Source organism: Leucoraja erinacea, chromosome 9, assembly GCF_028641065.1.
Source record: "Leucoraja erinacea ecotype New England chromosome 9, Leri_hhj_1, whole genome shotgun sequence".
Taxonomy (NCBI): Eukaryota; Metazoa; Chordata; class Chondrichthyes; order Rajiformes; family Rajidae; genus Leucoraja; species Leucoraja erinaceus.
Window position 1 is genome coordinate 58,583,469 of NC_073385.1, and position 18,914 is coordinate 58,602,382.

General features: G+C 43.9%; 1 protein-coding gene across 1 annotated transcript in view; it reads left to right on the plus strand.

Moving 5' to 3' along the window:
- Positions 1 to 18,914, plus strand: part of cdan1 (codanin 1) — a 123,874-nt gene that overhangs the window by 102,701 nt on the left and 2,259 nt on the right. The window contains exons 20-28 of the mRNA XM_055640901.1: positions 1,706 to 1,839; positions 3,110 to 3,213; positions 4,929 to 5,078; positions 9,797 to 9,860; positions 11,672 to 11,750; positions 12,814 to 12,974; positions 14,299 to 14,406; positions 15,668 to 15,731; positions 17,890 to 18,083. Coding sequence (XP_055496876.1) covers positions 1,706 to 1,839; positions 3,110 to 3,213; positions 4,929 to 5,078; positions 9,797 to 9,860; positions 11,672 to 11,750; positions 12,814 to 12,974; positions 14,299 to 14,406; positions 15,668 to 15,731; positions 17,890 to 18,083 — 1,058 coding nt within the window. The remainder of the gene's footprint in view (positions 1 to 1,705; positions 1,840 to 3,109; positions 3,214 to 4,928; positions 5,079 to 9,796; positions 9,861 to 11,671; positions 11,751 to 12,813; positions 12,975 to 14,298; positions 14,407 to 15,667; positions 15,732 to 17,889; positions 18,084 to 18,914) is intronic.

The window sequence follows — 18,914 nt, forward strand, 5'->3', positions numbered from 1 at the left end:
TCTTTGATAATTGGAAAAAGGCATTCAGTACTCTGAACTTGTGCAACATTTAAATTGATCTTGGCTGGTTGGTTATTCAAACCCATTTACCTCCCTTAGCTTCACATTCCTTCTGTTAAGCAGGTTTTAAAAAATCCACCTTTGATTTGCATGCCCTTGGTTGAATGATGCGTTTTCAGATTTACAGTAGGCCTTTCATAGCCAGTTGCTCTAAGGTTTGCTTTTGTGGGCTGTGGAGAAATGATTCCCAACTCAGAAGACATATTATCGGTAGAATACATTCTGCTGGGAAGAATAAGGCCACATTTATTTCTTTGGAAATGTTTTCAATGGGTAAAGTAACAGAAATCTAGGGGCACAAATTATTCACATTAGGGTTACAGGAAAATAAGTAGAAACAAGGAACTGCAGATGCTGGTTTGTACAAAAGGACACAAAGTGCTGGAGAAACTCTGCAGGTCAGGCAGCCTTTCTGGAGAACATACCTAGGTAATTTTTTGGGTCAGGACTGATTGCGGGGTGGGGGGGAGCTGAGTGAGAGGTGAAGCAAGACAAAGAGTGGCACCTCGAAGGTACACAAAAATGCTGGAGAAACTCAGCGGGTGCAGCAGCATCTATGGATCGAAGGAAATAGGTAACATTTTGGGCCAAAACCCTTCTTCAGACTGATAGGGGGTGGCGGGGAGAAGGAAGGAAAAAGGAGGAGGAGGAGCCCGAGGGCTGGGGGATGGGAGGAGACAGCTCGAGGGCTAAGGAAGAGGAGGAGACAGCAAGGGCTAACAAAATTGGGAGAATTCAATGTTCATGCCCTCCGGATGCAGGTTCCCCAAGGGAATATGAGGGATATGCGGAATATGAATATTCCGAATATGAATATGCAGAATATGAATATGTACCTTCGATTTTCCAGCATCTGTAGTTCCTTCTTGAACAAAGAGTGGCACCTAATGGGCGGACAAAGGGAGGGAGCTTTTGATAGACGTGGTTGAAACAAAGGCCAGACATTAAATCAGAAGGTGCGAACAGACAGATTGAAGAGTTGCAAATTGTGAATGGAGGGGGGGAAATCGGTGAGAATCCAGGTGAGGCAAGGTGAGGAGGGACCCAATCAATTTCCATTTACTAAACTCTCCTCTGTCTGGCAGAATTTGCCCTCATCCTCAGCACCATCTCTCTTGACTCCTCTCACTTTCTCCAAGTTAAAGGTGTAGCCATGGGCACTCGCATCGGCTCCAGCTATGCCTGCCTTTTTGTCTTTTACATTGAGCAGTCCTTGTTTCAGGCATACACTGGCACCATCTCCCAACTCTATCTATGCTACATCGATGATGCATAGGGCTGCCTCCTGCGCCATGCAGAACTTGTTAATGTAATTAATTTCACCAGTAACTTCCACCTTGCACTCAAATTCATCTGGACTATCTCTGACACCTCTCTCTGTCTTTGGTATAAAGCAGCATCTGCAGTTCCTTGTTATTATATTAAAGCTGTGGTGGAATGCAGGTTATGGGTGTAGGAAATGCTCAACAGCTCAGGCAGTGCTTGTGGAGATAAAACAACTGAGATAATACTTTGGACGTATACTATACAGAAGAGCAAACCACGTAAGAAGATGCTTATCTTTGTCCTTGTGTGGTCTCTATCTGCTAATGATGTATTCATTAATCTTAATTGTGATGAGACTTCATGTGGCTTTGTATTGCAGGTGAGTTACGCAAGTTGTTGGCTTCCTATGTAGTTGGTAATGGGATAAAAAATGGAGGATATATGAGAAAGATCACACCAACTTCAGCAGAGCCTGTAGTGCCAGATTCATCACAGTCACAGCAGAAACTCCAGGTAATACCTTGCTTCTTGCATCTGACATCTGCAGTACGTGCCGCCTGCATTCATTAATAAGAACATAACAAAAAGTCCCTTGAGACTGCTCCACTATTCAGTATGATCGCGTCTATGCCAGTCTTGGTCTCGCCTTCTTCCCCCTCTCTCCCGATACCCCCCCTGACTCCCTTGTAGTTTAAACATCTGGCATTATCTTGAAAATATTCAGTGATCCTGCCTCCACACCTCTTTTGGGTGAACAATTCCAAAGAGGTACAACTGTCTGAGAATAAATTTCTCCTAAAAATCTCAACCATCTCAATTTTGAATGAGTGAATCCTTGTTCTGAAACCCTGCTTCCCCCAGTCCTAATAGCTCAACAGAGGAAAACATACACTCAGCAGCCACACGATCAAATCCATTACATTTCAGTCAGATCACCTCTACCCCATGATATTAAACTCTGATAGGCTCAGATTCAGTTCATACATACGTGGATTAACCTGAATATAACTGATTGACTGAATATAACTGATGCCAGATATAGTGAAATATTTGGAATATTGGGTTTATTCACGATAGACTTTAATAGCTTTAAATTTCTCAGAGCAACTTTGATTCATTTTGTTCTGGAAATATAAAGATCTCTCTTATTTCCTGCTCCCTATTCGACCGCATTGTTTTCTCTTTGTCTTGGTAAACTTTCACTGCTATGGAAGGTTAGAGGCTGTTGCTTGTTCTCCCCTGGCTCAAGCTGGGCTCTGTCAATTTCCCAGAACCTAAGTGAATGTTCCATCCTCATGATTTAGTATTAATGTTTCCAGCATTGCCTTGAATGACACAATTCCTTGAGGTCCCCATGATCAATTTAGCAAACTCACTGCTGCAACTGATATTAGTTAACACAGACTAACAGATAATGTGTTCTGTAAGGACATTGTATCATGTGAACAGTGAATGCATTAACTGGTAAACTATCACAGCAGGCATTCAACTTAGTGAATAGATTGTATTGTTCATTGAGTGTGGTATTAACTAAATTGGAAGAATTTTGCATCACACCAAATATATATAATTTATCTTGAATCTACTTTAACTATATTTGGTTATGCCACTGTTGTCATTAATTTTGTGCTATTTCCAATTGTACTATAACCCTATTTATCATTGTATTTAGCATTTCTGTATGTACATTCTGATTTATGAGCTACACGCGAACAAGGAATTTCATTGCACCATGGTGTATATAACAAACTAATCTGTATATACATTTTTGTTTCTTGTTTAGGCAGAGTTGGAGGAAGCCTTTTTTCATAATCAACCCCCCTCACTTCGCAAAACAGTGGAGTTTGTGGCTGAACGAGTTGGATCTAATTGTGTGAAGCATATTAAGTAAGTGAAATAAAACACTTAAATTAGGGGCAGAACATTACTGTGAGGTTTCTTTTGCTAATAATAACTCGCATTCCTTATAAATCAGCATCAACTGTTTGCTCAACAGCATGTCAGGACAGAATCGCAAAGATCTGATGTAAAGGCAACCAGGATGTAGGATGATCTGTGGGAAGCCACTGCACAGGCTGTTTGCACTTTGAGGAATAAAATGTTTTGCTTTGGCAAGCTTGCACCTCTATCGTAAATGATATGTGCACATGCAGTATCCAGATCTCTCCTCTCATGTATTTCCCACCAAAATATGCAACCTTAAATGCATTTAACAATTGCATGTCTGCCCTGCAGGGTTATTAATATACAGTAAACCTTCAATATAATGCACCATGGGGAAGAGGGGTGGAATGCTGATTTGTCCGGTATAACCGAGTACGGTATTATTAGATGTACTTGAAGCAAAGAACTCTCAGCTGGAAAGTTGAGCAGAGCAGTGGCAAATGGAATTTAATCCAGACATGTGTGATGGAATACATTTGGGAGGTCAAATTGTGGCAGGGCATGTAGAGTACATGGAAGGAATCTGAGGAGTGTTGATATACCGAGGAACCTTGTGGTGCAAGTTCATAACTCACTTAAAGTGGTGACACGGGTGATAGGATAGCGAAGATATCAGTTAGTGTACTTGTCTTCATAGGCTGAGATATTACTTAGAAAAGCTGGGACATCATGTTGCAACCTTAGTGGTTACTAAGAGTAGTGTGCACAGTTCTGGTCACCACACCACAGGAAGGATGTGTGAGCAATGAAGAGAGTGCATGAACAGAAGGCATACTCTTACTGAAATGTTAAGGAGTGACCTGATAGTGGTTTACAAAATTATAAGGGGCAGGGACAGGATAAATAGTTAGAATCTTTTCCCAGGGAAGGAGGAACCAAAAGTAAAGAACGTAGCATTAAGGTGAAAATTTTGAAAGAGATCTGAGGGTTACTTTTTTGATACAAAGGATGACGGTTTTATAGTCAGAGATGGTTCTGGAGACAGATAATATTATAACATTTAAAAGGGATTTGGGCAGTTATCTGGACAGAAGGCATAGCATTGGATCAACAATTGAAAATTACCTGGAGCAGGGCCTTACATCGCCCGGTGCGGCTTTAAATGGCCGCGGGACTTGCTAGCGCCCACTGGGGGCTCCAACACCAAGAGCCGGAGCGTGGCCTTGCATCGCCCGGCGCGGCTTTAATGGCCGCGGGACTTACTTACCATCGCCTGCCGGGGGCTTTGACTCTGACATCGGGAGGAGAATGAGGAGTGCAGGGGGAGAGATAAGACTTTGCCTTCCATCACAGTGAGGAGGAGATTCACTGTGATGGATGTTTGTGTAAATTTTGTTGTGTGTTGGTTCTTTTTCTTGTGTGTATGACTGCAGAAACCAAATTTTGTTTGAACCTCAATGAGGTTCAAATGACAACAAATAAATTGTATCATTGTAACATCATCTGGCATCACAGTTGGCATTGAAGTAAAAAGGGCCCGTTCTGTGCTATAAGTTTCTATTCCAGCATTCCGTCAGGACACAATACTCCACCACACTTTGGACATGACTACACAACAAAAATAAGAGGACTAGGTTGATATGTTTTGGGTGCTGTCCTTATTTTGTTAAACAGCAGTAAAAGTAATTTTAAATGATGGCCTTTACTCCGTTTCCTAGGGCAACGCTAGTGTCTGAGTTGGTCAGACGTGGGACAGCAAAGTTACACAGTGAAATGAAGGACGAGGAGTCTAACCTCCCCAAACTGCTTGAAGCTGTAACCCATCAGCTCTGTGAAGAAGGCAGACAGGCAGTGGCCAAAGGAAAAGAGTAAGTGTCTGTTAGATTTGTTGTGCATGTTTGTCGAGCAACCAATCTCCTTCCTGCTTTGAAAGAGGAATTGTGGTGAAGGTTTAATCACTTCATAGAACAAGCTAAATTAGCATCTGAGGGCACTCTGGTTGCTGATGGGATATACCTGAATCCTTCCATCGAGTGCTCTCTCGTTGCACGATGAAGAGTATTGCCCAAAAAGACAGTGGAATCAGTAACAACTTTCAAAATTATTGGATGTACATTTGAATAGGGTGGCAGTGCTAAAGCTGCTGCCTTTCAGCGACCCAGGTTCGATCCTAACTACGGGAGATGCCAGTACGGGGTTTGTACGTTCTCCCTGTGACTGCATGGGTTTTCTCTGGGTGCTCCAGTTTCCTCCCACATCCCAAAGACGTGCAGGTTTGTAGGTTAATTGGCTTCTATGATTTGACCCTAGAGTGTAGGATAGAACTAGTATACAGGGAATAGTAGGTCAGCATAAATTAAATATTTACAGAGATCTGAAAAAAAGATCAAGACAATAGTCCAATTGGATGGGCACAGTCACAATGGCCTCAATTACACCTTGTGTTGTATGATTCTATAAACAAATGCAGAGGTGTATCCAATGATGCAGCCTATCAGACGTGAGGTGAAGCCCAATTTCCTGCTTCTTCCCTGAGGGATGGAGTTTTAATGATGTGTTCAGCTGGATAGCTAAAGATCTCCTGAAAACTAAAATAAACAGCAGATAAAGGAAAACTAAAAAATAGATGATGTGAAAGATGCAGCAGATCAGGTAGCATCCGTGGTAGGATAAACAGAGGTAGCGCTTCAGGTTAAAGATCTTTCGTCACATCTGAACCATTAACTGTTTATCTTTGCCTGGATGCTTCCTGACCTGCTGGGCGTTTTGACTTTTCTTCCGGATTCTTTGTAATTTACTACAGTCTAATGCAGAAACTGATTTTGGTCTTCTGGTAATCAATTATCTATTATTCTTTTTATCTTCAAAAATTGAGAACAAAGTTGGTGGTTGCAAAATCTAACGTTTTTTTTCTAAAGTGAGAGGCGGGACTTAAAAAAACAGCCATTTGATTGGCACTGCGAGATGCACGGAGACATGCCTATTGCGAGCGGCCATGTTGGGAGAAAGGCTGTGTGTTGCGGTGAAATGCCGTGTTTGAGGGTAAATGGCTGAGCAGAGGGTTTTGGCAGGTTACGGTAGAGGTCTATTTGGTGTATTTTTGTGTGTACAACCGTCTTGGTGCAATGGAGATGGCAGGTGGGATAGTGGAAGCTCCTCCTGTTGGAAGTCAGGGGGATTACCAATGCCCTTGAGGACTGACTATACCTGCAGATAGAGCGTTCAGCTGCAGCTCCTTGTGGACATAGAACAGAAAACAGTACAGTACAGGAACTTCAGCCCATAATGGTTGAGCCGAATGCGATCCCTAGCTGAACTGATCTTGTCTGCCTGCACATGATCTATATCCCTCTATTCCCTACATTTCCATTTGCTTATACAAAAGACTCTTAAACGCCACAATTGTATCTGCTTCCATTCCCACCTTTGGCAATGTGTTCCAAGCCTCCACCACTCTCTGAGCAAAAAATCTTGCCCCGTACGTCTCCATTAAACTTTCCCCCTCTCACCTTACAGCTGGGACCATTCCTGTCGACAACAGGTTTGCTACTGTGGATACTGTTGAGTAAGCCAGTGGTGGTAAAACAGAGCAGCGGTCAGGCATGTGGCTCTGGAGCCTGGCCCTGAAGCACAGTGGGGAAAGGAAAAGTCAGACAGAACCATAATGATAGGAGACTCATTAGTTAGGGAGCAGGCAGTAGATTCTGTGCCCCCCCCCAGTACCAGGGCCCAGGATGTGTGTAGAACATTCTCAGGAAGGGCGAGCAGTCGGGATGTGATTGTGCACGTTGGCACAAATAACATAAATAGGAAAAAGGATATGTTCCTGCGGAGTGAATGTCGGGAGTTAGCAAAAGAATAAAAAGCAAGACCTCAAGGTTAATAATGTTGGGATTTCTCCCAAATGCCACCTGCTAGTGAGGGTAGGAATAGGAAGATGGGACATATAAATGTTGATGCAGGGCAGGGTTTCACATTTTTAGACCATTGGGATCTGTTCTGCGGCAGAGATGGCCTTTACAAGAGAGACAGGTTGCGTCTGGACTGAAGAGGAACCAATATCCTTGCAGGGAGGTTTGTTAGTGCTACTCAGGAGACCTTAAACTAAAGTAGTAGGTCAAAAATTGAAAGGAGTAATGGGAAGGTAGAGGATAGGACCGTAAGTCTCAAATGAAGGCAGGGAGAGTGAAGGAATATGGTGACGTTGATGGGTTGGCTGTAGTGAGTATTGTGGGGAAAGCAGATGAACCTAGAGCTTGCATCAGTACATGGGACCATGATGTTGTGGCCATTGTGGAAACGTAGTTGAGAGAACAACACAACTGGCAACTTAATGTTACAGTGTTTTGATGTTTCAGACGTGAGGGAAAGGGGAAAGAGGTGCAGGAGTTACTTTCCTAATCAGAGAGACTGGCGTGGTGGCACAGAGAGGACATATTGGAGAGGTGGTCCACTGAGGTGAAATGGGTAGAACTTAAAAATAAGAAAGGTGTTTGTACTGTAATGGGAATGTATGATAGACCCCCAACAGCACGCGGGAGATAGAGAAACTGATTTGTAGACAGATTACCGAAAAAGGCCAAAGCACCAGGATTGTATTCGTGGGGGACTTCCCCAATGTTGACTGAGGCGTGCTCAGTGTCAAAGGCAAGAATTTGTTAGGTGTATCTAGGAGGGCTTCTTGAAACAGTGTGTGTCCAACCTGAGAAGAGAACATACTTGACCTTGTGTTGGGAAATGAGCATGGCCAGCTGATCGTTGTTTCAGTGGAACAGCATTCTGGGGCTAGTGATCACAAATCCATAAGTGGTAAGATTGGTTTGAATAGGGATAAGTCTATACCTTGCAGGAAGGTGCTAAATTGGAGTATGGTCAATTATAATGTTAGGAGCAGTTGATATTGGGCACGTCTGACATGTGGGAGTGGTTTAAATGCCAGTTGATGCAAGGTCACTGTGAATCACAGACAGGGTTTGTGCCGATAGACCTTTGTGATGGATAAACAGAAATACAGAGCAGGTGTGGGGAAGGCGTCCCTGTGAGGGACTGTGGAGAAACCCTACGCTTCTAGGCAGGGAAGGGGAATCCAAAACAGTAGAACAATAACTAGGCAGGTTAAGCACTGAATATCTTCACACAGAGTGCAAGGAAAGAACTTGCATAAATCTTCATACCAGAAGGGAGCTTGCATCCATGAATGAAGAAACTGGGACTAAGATTTGCAATTTAGACATTAGCAGGGTCAAGGTTGTTCTACCCAGAATGATATTTTGATATTTCTTTGTGGTTGCATAATCAATTACAATCCATCGGTCAATAAACTGCAGCTCTCTTCCTTCCCTTCCTAATTCTTCCCTTCCCTCTCGTACTACCCCCTCCCCGGGCATTTTCCCTTGCAACCGCAAGAGATGCAACACTTGTCCCTTTACCTCCCCTCTCGACTCCGTTCAAGGACCCAAGCAATCGTTCCAGGTGCGACAGAGGTTTACCTGCATCTCTTCCAACCTCATCTATTGCATCCGCTACTCTAGATGTCAGCAGATCTATATCGGTGAGACCAAGCGGAGGTTGGGCGATCGTTTCGCCGAACACCTCCGCTCGGTCCGCAATAACCAAGCTGACCTCCCGGTGGCTCAGCACTTCAACTCCCCCTCCCACTCCGACCTCTCAGTCCTGGGTCTCCTCCATGGCCAAACATCACCGGAAAATGCCGCACCTTAAGGGGGAGTCTGCATCCTGGGGGCATGAACATCGAATTCTCCCAGTTTATCCTGCTCTCCTCCCCTTCCTCAGCCCCCCTGCTGTCTCCTCCCATCCCCCAGCCTTCTGGCTACTCCTCCTTTTCCCTTTCTTGTCCCCACCCACCCCCGCCCCCGATCAGTCTGAAGAAGGGTTTCAGCCCGAAACGTTGCCTATTTCCTTCGTTCCATAGATGCTGCTGCACCCGCTGAGTTTCTCCAGCTTTTTTGTGTAACCTTCGATTCTCCAGCATCTGCAGTTCCTTCTTAAAAACTGCAGCTCTCCTTCAGCTATTTTCTGATGCAGGTAGTTCTGCGATAAAGCAACAGTTGCATTCCTGTTACAGAAATGTATGTAATGAAACCAAACATCAATGCCGTTAAGGGTTTAGTGTAGTTTAGTTTATTGTCTCATGTACAGAGGTCCCACTGCTGATCCATGCGGATTTAGTCACAGACCTCCAGCCTGAACGATATCCTTCCATCGCTGTCTGCTATCAGTAAGCCAGTTCGGAATCCATACCACCGTCATTGTTAATTTGAATTTAAGGATACTATGGGAGCTTATTCATATATACCTCCACGTATGAATACGCTCCCCTAATTTCCTTAAATTCAAAAGTCTGGTGTACGTTTATATGTTCATTCTTATAAACAGCAAATAGTTTCCTCCCTCTCTTCACTCTTCGTAATTGTTCTTTTGTATCAGTGCTATGTGCTTTGATGCCATTTATTACACTACTGTGGAGGGATGGTTATCGAATTGACTTAGAAACGTTGTAAAAACGGAACCCATTCGTTACCCAGAAGCAGCCTGTAATGTTCATTTTCTTCATTTTACTTTTCAGATTCTGTAGCAGAAAGGGACCTGAAGCAATTCAAGTGCTGCTTCCAGGAGAGACATCTGCCTCGGTTTGTTCAACTACTGAATTCCACTCCGAGAGTGGTGTTACCTGGAGTGGGAGGGTGGGGACACTTCATTTCTCGGGTCCACAGGATACCAACGCCAACATAATAGGCAGTTGCTAAGTTTTCAGTTCAAAGGTCAACAAATTGTGTGTCTGAAACCAGAGATATTCATTGTTCATCAGCACTAGGTCATCTGGCACCTGGCAACAAGTCCATTTCTAGTGGGCAGTTTGTGAAGCAATGTGACGCTGTTGGCCTTGATATTCCCTATCTTTAGTTGGAGGCATTTTATCTTTATCGAGAACAGAATAGTTGATTGGTATAGAGACTCCTGCGGAGAAAATTGGGAAGGGTGGAGGCGAGGTAAAATTGGATCTTATCAGCGTGCATATGAAAATGTAATGGAAGCTCTGAAACCCCTATGGAACCCCACTCATAGCCTCGCTCCATTTCCCAACCTATCCCCATACCCTGTTGAAGCCGAATCATTAAATATATTCAAGACGGAGTTGGATATTGTTCCGAGGACTTGAAAGATAAGGATGAGGGAAGAAAGCGGGAACAGGGAACTGAATGTGGATGATCAATCATGGTCAGATTAAATGGTGGTGCAGGTTCATAGGGACAAATGACCTACTACTGCTCCTATTTCCTATGTTTCTGTGCTCCCATTCCCTTGAGTGTCGAGAAGCCTGTTGATCTCAGTCTTGGATACACTCAATGTCTGAGTGCCCATGATTCAGAATTCCAAACATTTACTATCCTCCTCATAAATAAGTATCTCTTTAAATCTGTCCTATCTGATAAGTCTTATCCTGAGTTTTTGATCTCTTGATCCAGTTTTCAGTCTTGGGAAACAATCTCTCAGCAGCCCCTCTGACAATCTATCCAGCTGGCAAACTTAGGTGGGTGGTAACAAACAAGAATTTTATTCAAGGATGCGATGAGATGCTCAGAGAAGTGGGGGACGGACCATGAGAATACACTGACATTGCTGTGGTCACGGCAGCAGCAGGAGGAAGTTTTATCACGATGGCTAACAGTTAACTCTGAGGAGAAAGTAGAGATTGGCATGGAGAGCAAGCAGACTCCCCAGTCCACAGGACAGGCCATTATAGAGTGAATTAGACACGGAGGAGGTTGATTAGATTAGATTAGATTAGATTAATTCCTTTATTTGTCATTCAGACCTTTCGGTCTGAACAAAATTGTGTTGCCTGCAGTCATACATATAATAATAAACAACAAAACACCCAATAAACACAAATGTATTTGTGCAGCATTAGCTCCCACTGATTGCGCTGGGTGGGAGCAACAACATGCATGGTTTTGGTATTTTGCTAAAGAGGAAATAATTTACTTGTTATTGTAGTCTTTGCCTGTAACTCAGCCCCATAGCATTATAACTCTCTCCTGACCCTGCCATATCCTCACCCGTGGTGGTCATCTAGGGTTAGCCATAAAGCTCCTGACGGTGGGCAGGGGAGGTCAAGAACTTTGATTTATAAAGCTTTACTAGTTATAATTTGTACTCTGGAATTTCCCCATCAATTTATTCGGAACATTACGCCCTCGTACTGAGCCTCGAGGGAGATTACAGCCCTGTCAGCTTGTCTCTTGTGAAAGGATAACAGAGGGGAAGCTCTCCCATATCAAGTGGCTGTTAGATGTTCTTTCACTTGGATGCCTTCTCCCATCGGGTTTACTCCCCACACCCCAGCTCTATCTGCTCCCTAACCCTTGTTGATTGCTCACTGCTGTATGTCGGTTGCATTATTGCTTTTGCCTTTGTGAACCAGCCATTGTCTACGCAGGTGTTGAGGACAGCAGAAGATATAGCAACTCGCCTCGCAACGGAGAAAGCCTGCACGTGGCTGTCCACCAACATCACAGGTACGGAGGAGCACAACTGGTCTTTCTCCAAGGGAGGGGGTGGGGGCAGAGAGGATTCACTACTGGCCCTGCATCCACCGGTCTCACTATCCCCCTCTTCTAACCTCCCGTTACCACATAACACGGCCTCTCTATTCTCCTCTTCTCTCCCAAAGGTGTTTGATTAATATTTGGGGCAGCATGGATGAGGTAGGGTTTTGCTGAACAATCTCCAGGCTCGGGGTAGATGGTGTTGGCTGGGATTAGGGGCCGGATAAAGTGACCCCCAATTTATCACGTCAATGTGATTGACAAGTTTACACAATTAAGTGATAATGTTAACATGTTAACTTGAAGCGATGATGTTGGCATATAGTGACCAGAAAGTGCAGGAGGAAATCAGAAGGTGAGGCAGCATCTGTGGAGAGAATGGACAGACAACGTTTTGGATCAGAAGCCTTCAGATTGAAAGGGGCAGCTGGTAGCACTCACAGCACCAGACACCCAGGCTTGATCCTGACCTCCAGTGTTAACTGTGTGGATTTTACACATTCTCCCTGTGACCGTGTGGGTTCCTCCAGGTGCTCCGGTTTCCTCCCACATCCCAAAGACGTGTGGGTTTGTTGGTTAATTGATCTTCGTAAAATTGCTCCTGGTGTCTAGGGAGTGGATGCAAAAGTGATAATGTAGAACTAGTGTGAACGGGAGATCAGTAGTTGATGTGGTAAAAGGCTTATTTTGATGCTATATTTTTAAACTAAACACTCCCTCCACTAATGCTGAGTCACTCCAGCACTTTGTGTTTTGCGCAAGGTTCTACCATCTACAGTCTCTTGTGTCTCAATAGTAGCATATTCATTAAATTACTGCACATTAGCTCATTAATTGACTGCACCAATAACAACTAACAAAGGACATTGAAAACATGCCTTGATTTAATCTGTAGCCTCAGCAGCAATCACTGTCGGGTGCTGGTGAATAACAAATGTGTGTTATGTTGGTGCATTGCTTAAAGTGCAGCATCCGATGGCAGTGCCAATTGGTTTGCTCTGTACGTCAGGCTCTCTTTCTGTTTTGTCATCAGTTTTAATTAAGAAAGAAATGACCCTCAGCTTTGAAAGACTGAAGAAATCTCGAACCATGCAATCGGCAAATGCAACTGAAGTTTCCGGAACAACGGGTGGTTGCCCTCCGGACTGTAAACACAATGCACCCTCTCCTTCCAAGGTAGCCAGCGAGTTTAAGGTATGTTCCATTAGTCTTAATGAGGTGGTTCATAGAATAAGGCCATTCGGCCCTTCAAGTCTGCTCTGCCATTCAATCATGGCTGATCTATCTTTCCTTCTCAACCCCATTCTCCTGCCTTCACCCCTTAACCCCTGACACCCTTACTAATTCAGAATATGTCAATCTCCACCTTAAAATATATCCATTGACTTTAGACGAAGGGATACTGCAAAAGTTAGTTGTTGATTAACAACAAACAAAACATGTGCAGTTTTTCCATCTTCATTTCTATTGGAGCCTGATAAATTGAGTATATCATATGGAATTTTTATTTGTGTTATTTTATGAGACTATAATTTATATTCATTTTCCTGGTGATGTGTGATTGGAGCAGCTATCTGCGATATATCGACCTAATTAGTTTTAATTGATTAGAATTGCTTGCCCCTGGTTTGGATTCCTGCAGTTGGCTACTGATTTTATTAAGCAGTAGAGGATTGAAATAAAGTCATATAGTGTTAATTGCAGATATTGGAAACATACAGCAGACCAGGCTGCTGTGGAAAGGAGTTTAAGAAGGAACTGCAGATGCTGGAAAATCGAAGGTACACAAAAATGCTGGAGAAACTCAGTCTGATGAAGGGTTTCGGCCCGAAACATTGCCTATTTCCTTTGCTCTATGGATGCTGCTGCACCCGCTGAGTTTCTCCAGCTTTTTTGTGTACCTGCTGTGGAAAGGAGAACTGTTTGATGAGTGCTGATTCGAACCGGAAAAGTAAATGTGCCAGAGCGCTCTCACTGCCTAATGTTTCACTCTGGTCAGTAATGTAGCCTTATGCGCCTTGGAGGAAAATACTTGTGTCTCCTTGTTTATGCTCCCCAGTGTCTCGATATTCTCATTTTGTGAGTTTTGTTCTCAACAGGACTCATACTTGAGAAATGTTATAGCTTTGTCCTGGAAAGCTGAGTAACTATGGTGGCTGTCATGCTGTGTTAAGTTAGAAATAAGGCAAAGGTTAGGGCCACAGGCAACGTTCTCCGTGCATAAATTTTGCTGAGATTCACTGGCTTGAGTTCAAAGCATGAAAGCTACCCAAGAGATTGGAATATTTCTGAGTACTATGGGAAAATCTGAATGGACAGCAATGGCCAAGAACAAGAGGATCACAACTTCAGTCTTGTAAGCCTGAGACATTTTCCCAACTAATCAAAGCCTGTGTGCTGGTCTCTTTGAAGTTTCAAATATGCATTGGTCTAATAGGGAAAATAAATTCATGATCCTGATATGATTTTTTTCAATTTTCACCACCCATAGCCTAATTGTTTTTTGTCCCTTTCAAAGGAGCTGCTGAGTGTAACATTGGGTCCCAGGAATAGGGACGAAACAGTGGACCACCAGGAACTTGACAGTTTATTAAGAAGATTAAGCCAAACGCTGACATGTAGACAGGTAGGCACGTTTTTCAAGGGCAGATTCTTTTAAATTTGCAATCAGTGAATTGCCTTCCATTCACACTACGGCAGGGAATATAGGTACTTACGTGTTCTCTGAAAATAAGGGAGGGAGTTACGGGTGAAGAGTCATCAGTCTGTCAGTGTCTGCATGGAGCAAAGCACTTAGTGATAGTTTTGCAATCGTTTTTTGGTCAAGGGCAGATGGGGAGGTCTTTTAAGGAGGATTGCTGCAATCTATTTTGGAAATTCCAAATGGCTTAACTTCCATGCTGGAGAATCGACACAAAAAAGCTGGCTCAGGGAATATAGGAAGGAAATAGGCAACGTTTCGGGCCGAAACCCTACGGGGGCGGGGTGGGTGTGGGGGATCTCTGAAAATAAGGGAGGGGTGTTACGGGTGAAGAGTCATCAGGACTGTCAGTGTCTGCATGGAGCAAAGCAAACGGAATTGGTGATTCCTCCAATTTCCGTAACTGTTTTGGGGAGACAATCGTCAGAAAGGAGCCACCGGGATCAGCTTGGGTATTGCGGAGAGCGGAGGTGTTCGGCGAAACGATCGCCCAACCTCCGCTGGTAAATAGATCTGCTGACGAGCAGCGGACGCAATAGATGAGGTTGGAAGAGTCAGGTAAACCTCTGTCGCACCTGGAACGATTACTTGGGTCCTTGAACGGGGTCGAGGGGGGAGGTAAAAGGACAGGTGTTGCGTCTCTTTCGGTTGCAAGGGAAAGTGCCCGGGGAGGGGGTGGACCGAGGGAAGGGAAGAATTGACAAGGGAGGTGTGGAGGGAGCGGTCTTTGCGGAAGGCAGATATGGGGGGAGATGGGAAGATGTGGCGAGTAGTGGGGTCACGTTGGAGGTGGCGAAACTGACGGAGGATTACTTTTGTATGTGACGGCTGGTGGGGTGAAAGGTGAGGACTAGGGGGACTCGGCCCTTGTTGCGAGTGCGGGGATGGGGAGAGAGAGCAGTGTTGCGGGGGATGGAGGAGACCCTGGTGCGAGCCTCATTTATGGTGGAGGAGGGGAACCCCCGTTCCCTGAATAGTGAGGACATTTCAGATGTCCTGGTGTGGAACGCCTCATCCGTGGAGCAGATGCGGCGTAGACGGAGGAATTGGGAGTAGGGGATGGAGTCCTTACAGGAAGCAGGGTGGGAAGAAGTGTAGTCCAGAGATTCTAAGTTCATCACTTTATTCCAATGCTCAACACTGAAGAGGTGGCCCTTGTGATGGATTGTAGCCTTTTTTCTTACAGTACATCTGTCCGGTAATTGAACAGGCCCTTGCCAAGTACACCGTGGAGCTCGCATCTTTATTAGGTAAGCAACTGGTAAAAGTGAAAAAGTTTATTTTCTTCCAGTGTCCTGTATGTTTTCCACCTCCTCGTGTAAACTTTAATGCAAAGCTAGTTTTGTAGTTAATGTTGTTACTGGAATTAGTTACTGGAATTTTGATTTTGCTGGTGAAATCAGTGATATGCAACTAAAGAGAAATATATGATTGATGACGTGTCAGTCCCATTGTTGGGGCATTTTTGGAGATGCATTTCTGCCCTTTGTCACAACCAGTATGGTAGCCAATTTACACAACAGTGAAACCCACAAAACCACAATTAAAAATTAGACTTGTTTCAAGATTATTTAAGACGGGTAAATATTGGGAAGTTCACAGGTAACATCCTCCCACTTGACTTCACTTGCGGTTTGGGATTGTGATTTATATTTCTCGAAGATAATGGCAGCATTGGGATAATGCTTCAATTAACCAGACAGGAGGTAAGTGACAGTCTGGGTGCAACTGCTTCTGCCTTGGCCTGGACTTTGAACTGTGGTGTGATCATACAAATGTGTCTGAGGACTAAAGTTTTTATTGTGTTTGTCATTGAACCAGAAGCTCACTATATTTGAAGACACAAGAGACTGTAACCTTGAGCGATTAAAACCAAATTGCTGGAGAAATTCAGACTAAAAAGGTCCCCACCCAAAACGTTGTCTATTTCAGTCCAAAGATGCTGCCTGGCCCGCTTAGTTCCTCCAGCACTTTGTTTTTTGCTTACTGTATTTGACTTTCTTCTAAGTGTTTGTGAGGCTAATTGGAGAGGTACTATGACTATACGCTTTAATAAACAAGGTCATTTTTTTTACATGTTCATAGGTGAAATCTTATACTTTGTTTTCAGAGAACTTGCAGGATCGTTGCTCTTGTTCTACAAGTTTAGTTTAGTTTATTGTCACGTGTACCGAGATACAGTGAAATGCTTTTGGTTGGGTGCAATCCAATCAGCTGAAAGACTATACATGATTACAGTCGAGCTATCCAGATACAGGATCAAGGGAATAACATTTAGTGCAAGATAAAGACTGATTAAAGATAGTCCGAGGATCTCCAAAGAGGTAAGTGGTAGGTCCGGACAGCTCTCCAGTTAATGATAGGATGGTTTAGTTGCCAGATAACAGCTGGGAAGAAACTGGAGGTATGTGATTTCACACTTCTGTACCTCTTGTCTGATGGGAGAGGGGAGAAGAGGGAGTGACCAGGATGAGACTCGTTCTTGATTATGTGGTGGACTTGCTGTGGCAGCATGAAGTGTAGATGGAGTAATTGGAAGGAAGATTGGTTTGTGTGATGGTGTGGGCTGTGTCCACAATCCTGCAATTCCCTGCAAAATCTGCAATTTTTTGTGATCTTGGATGGATCCCAAACCATGCTGTGATGCATCCCAATAAAATGCTTTTTATGGCGCATCTATTAAAGTTGGTAAGAGTTGTAAGAACATGCCGAATTTCCTAAGCCTTCTAAGGAAGCGGAGGGCACCCTGGGCTGCCTTACAGTGCCAGAGACCCGGGTTCGATCCTGGCTGGGGGTGCTTTCCATATGGAGTTTGTATGTTCTCCCTGTGACTGCATGGGTTTTCCTGGGTGCTCGGGTTTCCTTCCACACTCCAAAGACGTACAGGTTTGTAGGTCAGTTTGGCTTTGGTAAAAATTGTAAATTGTGTGTAGGATTGTGCTAGTGTACGGGGATTGCTGTTTGGGGCGGACTCTGTGGGCCAAAGGACCTGTTTCTGTGCCGTAATTAAACTAAACTAAAGGCATTGGTGTGGGCTCTTGGCCATTGCTTGGATATGGCTAGTCCACAATACATTGCTGGTGATATTTACTCCCAAAATCTTGCAGATTTCAACCATCTATCTCTACTTCGTCGCTGACAGTGTATATTTATCGCTTCGCATCCTAAAGACAACCACTAGTTTCTTTTTCTTGCTGACATTGAGAAGAAAGTTGTTGTCTTGACACCAGGTTATGAGGTTCTCAATCTCCTTCCTGTACTCCGTCTTGCCATTATTTGATATCTGGCCACTGCGGTAGTGTCATCCGTAAATTAAGTTTAGTTAGCTTAAGATCCACCCAGGTGAATTTGTAAACCAGCATTTGCAGTTCTATAGTTCTATTTTCTGAATGCTCTAATTTTTTGTAGTTGCAGGGGAAGTTCCATTATCTGATCCTCCTGAGGAGAATGACAGGGAAGAACCTTCTCATTATGCATCTGTCCACCAATTGCTCACATTACTCCTTGCTTTGTGGAAGGACGATTTCCGTGTTCGTGTACCCCTTCAGCTGATGTTTAGTGAGAAGAACATTGCCTATACAGTGCGGACAGGAAATCGAAAGGTAACCTTTGTTCTGCTCTTTAAGTATGACTTGCCCCATTGTCTTTATTCATTTGATCAACAATTGTATTCATTATATTTGTGGACTTATTCCTTATGTCCGTGGATTGTGACCACTTCTTTGATTGGATTAGGGATGTGATTTTACGGGATTTGGACCAAGCTCAGTTATAAATATTGGTGAAGGCCAAACGTTGCTGAATAATTACGGCAAAATGTGCGTTTACTATCAAACAGACAGACTTCATTTTCTTTCTACAGGGTTCCTGAAGCAGAGATTTAGCTCTCTCCCTCAGGGTACACTGTCTGCAGGGAGTGAGTGAACCTCACTCAAATTATGTATGTATAGGTCGCACCAAAAATATCCAGAAAATGCTACTTTTTCCGTATGAGGTCATAATTTTTTTATTGGTTCTTGCTTTGTGACATTAGGCTTCAGTTTCATTTCTTAGCAGAAGGGACTGGGAATAAATGACATGGAAGGTAGGGCAGGGATATACTACTCCTGCAGGAAGGTGAGAGATCAGGGAACTACCAATGTTCCTGGTAACTATACTATGGAAAGTGTGTCCAGCTGCAGCTCCTGTCAGACTGTGCAGAGCCATGTGGAAAATGTGTAAGATAGTATATTGAAGCAGTTGGTCATACATAGGTATAGAGAGAAAGGAAATGTGTGAACTGTTGGCAGGTGGTGCAGGGGTCTTCTGTGGTCATTCCCCTCCTATTGTTTATTGTTGCAGAGGGATAGCCACTCAGAGGAAGGTGGCAGAAACAGCCAGCCGGGATTAGAGGAACAGATACATCTAAATGCAGTATGGTTACAGGAGTGAGG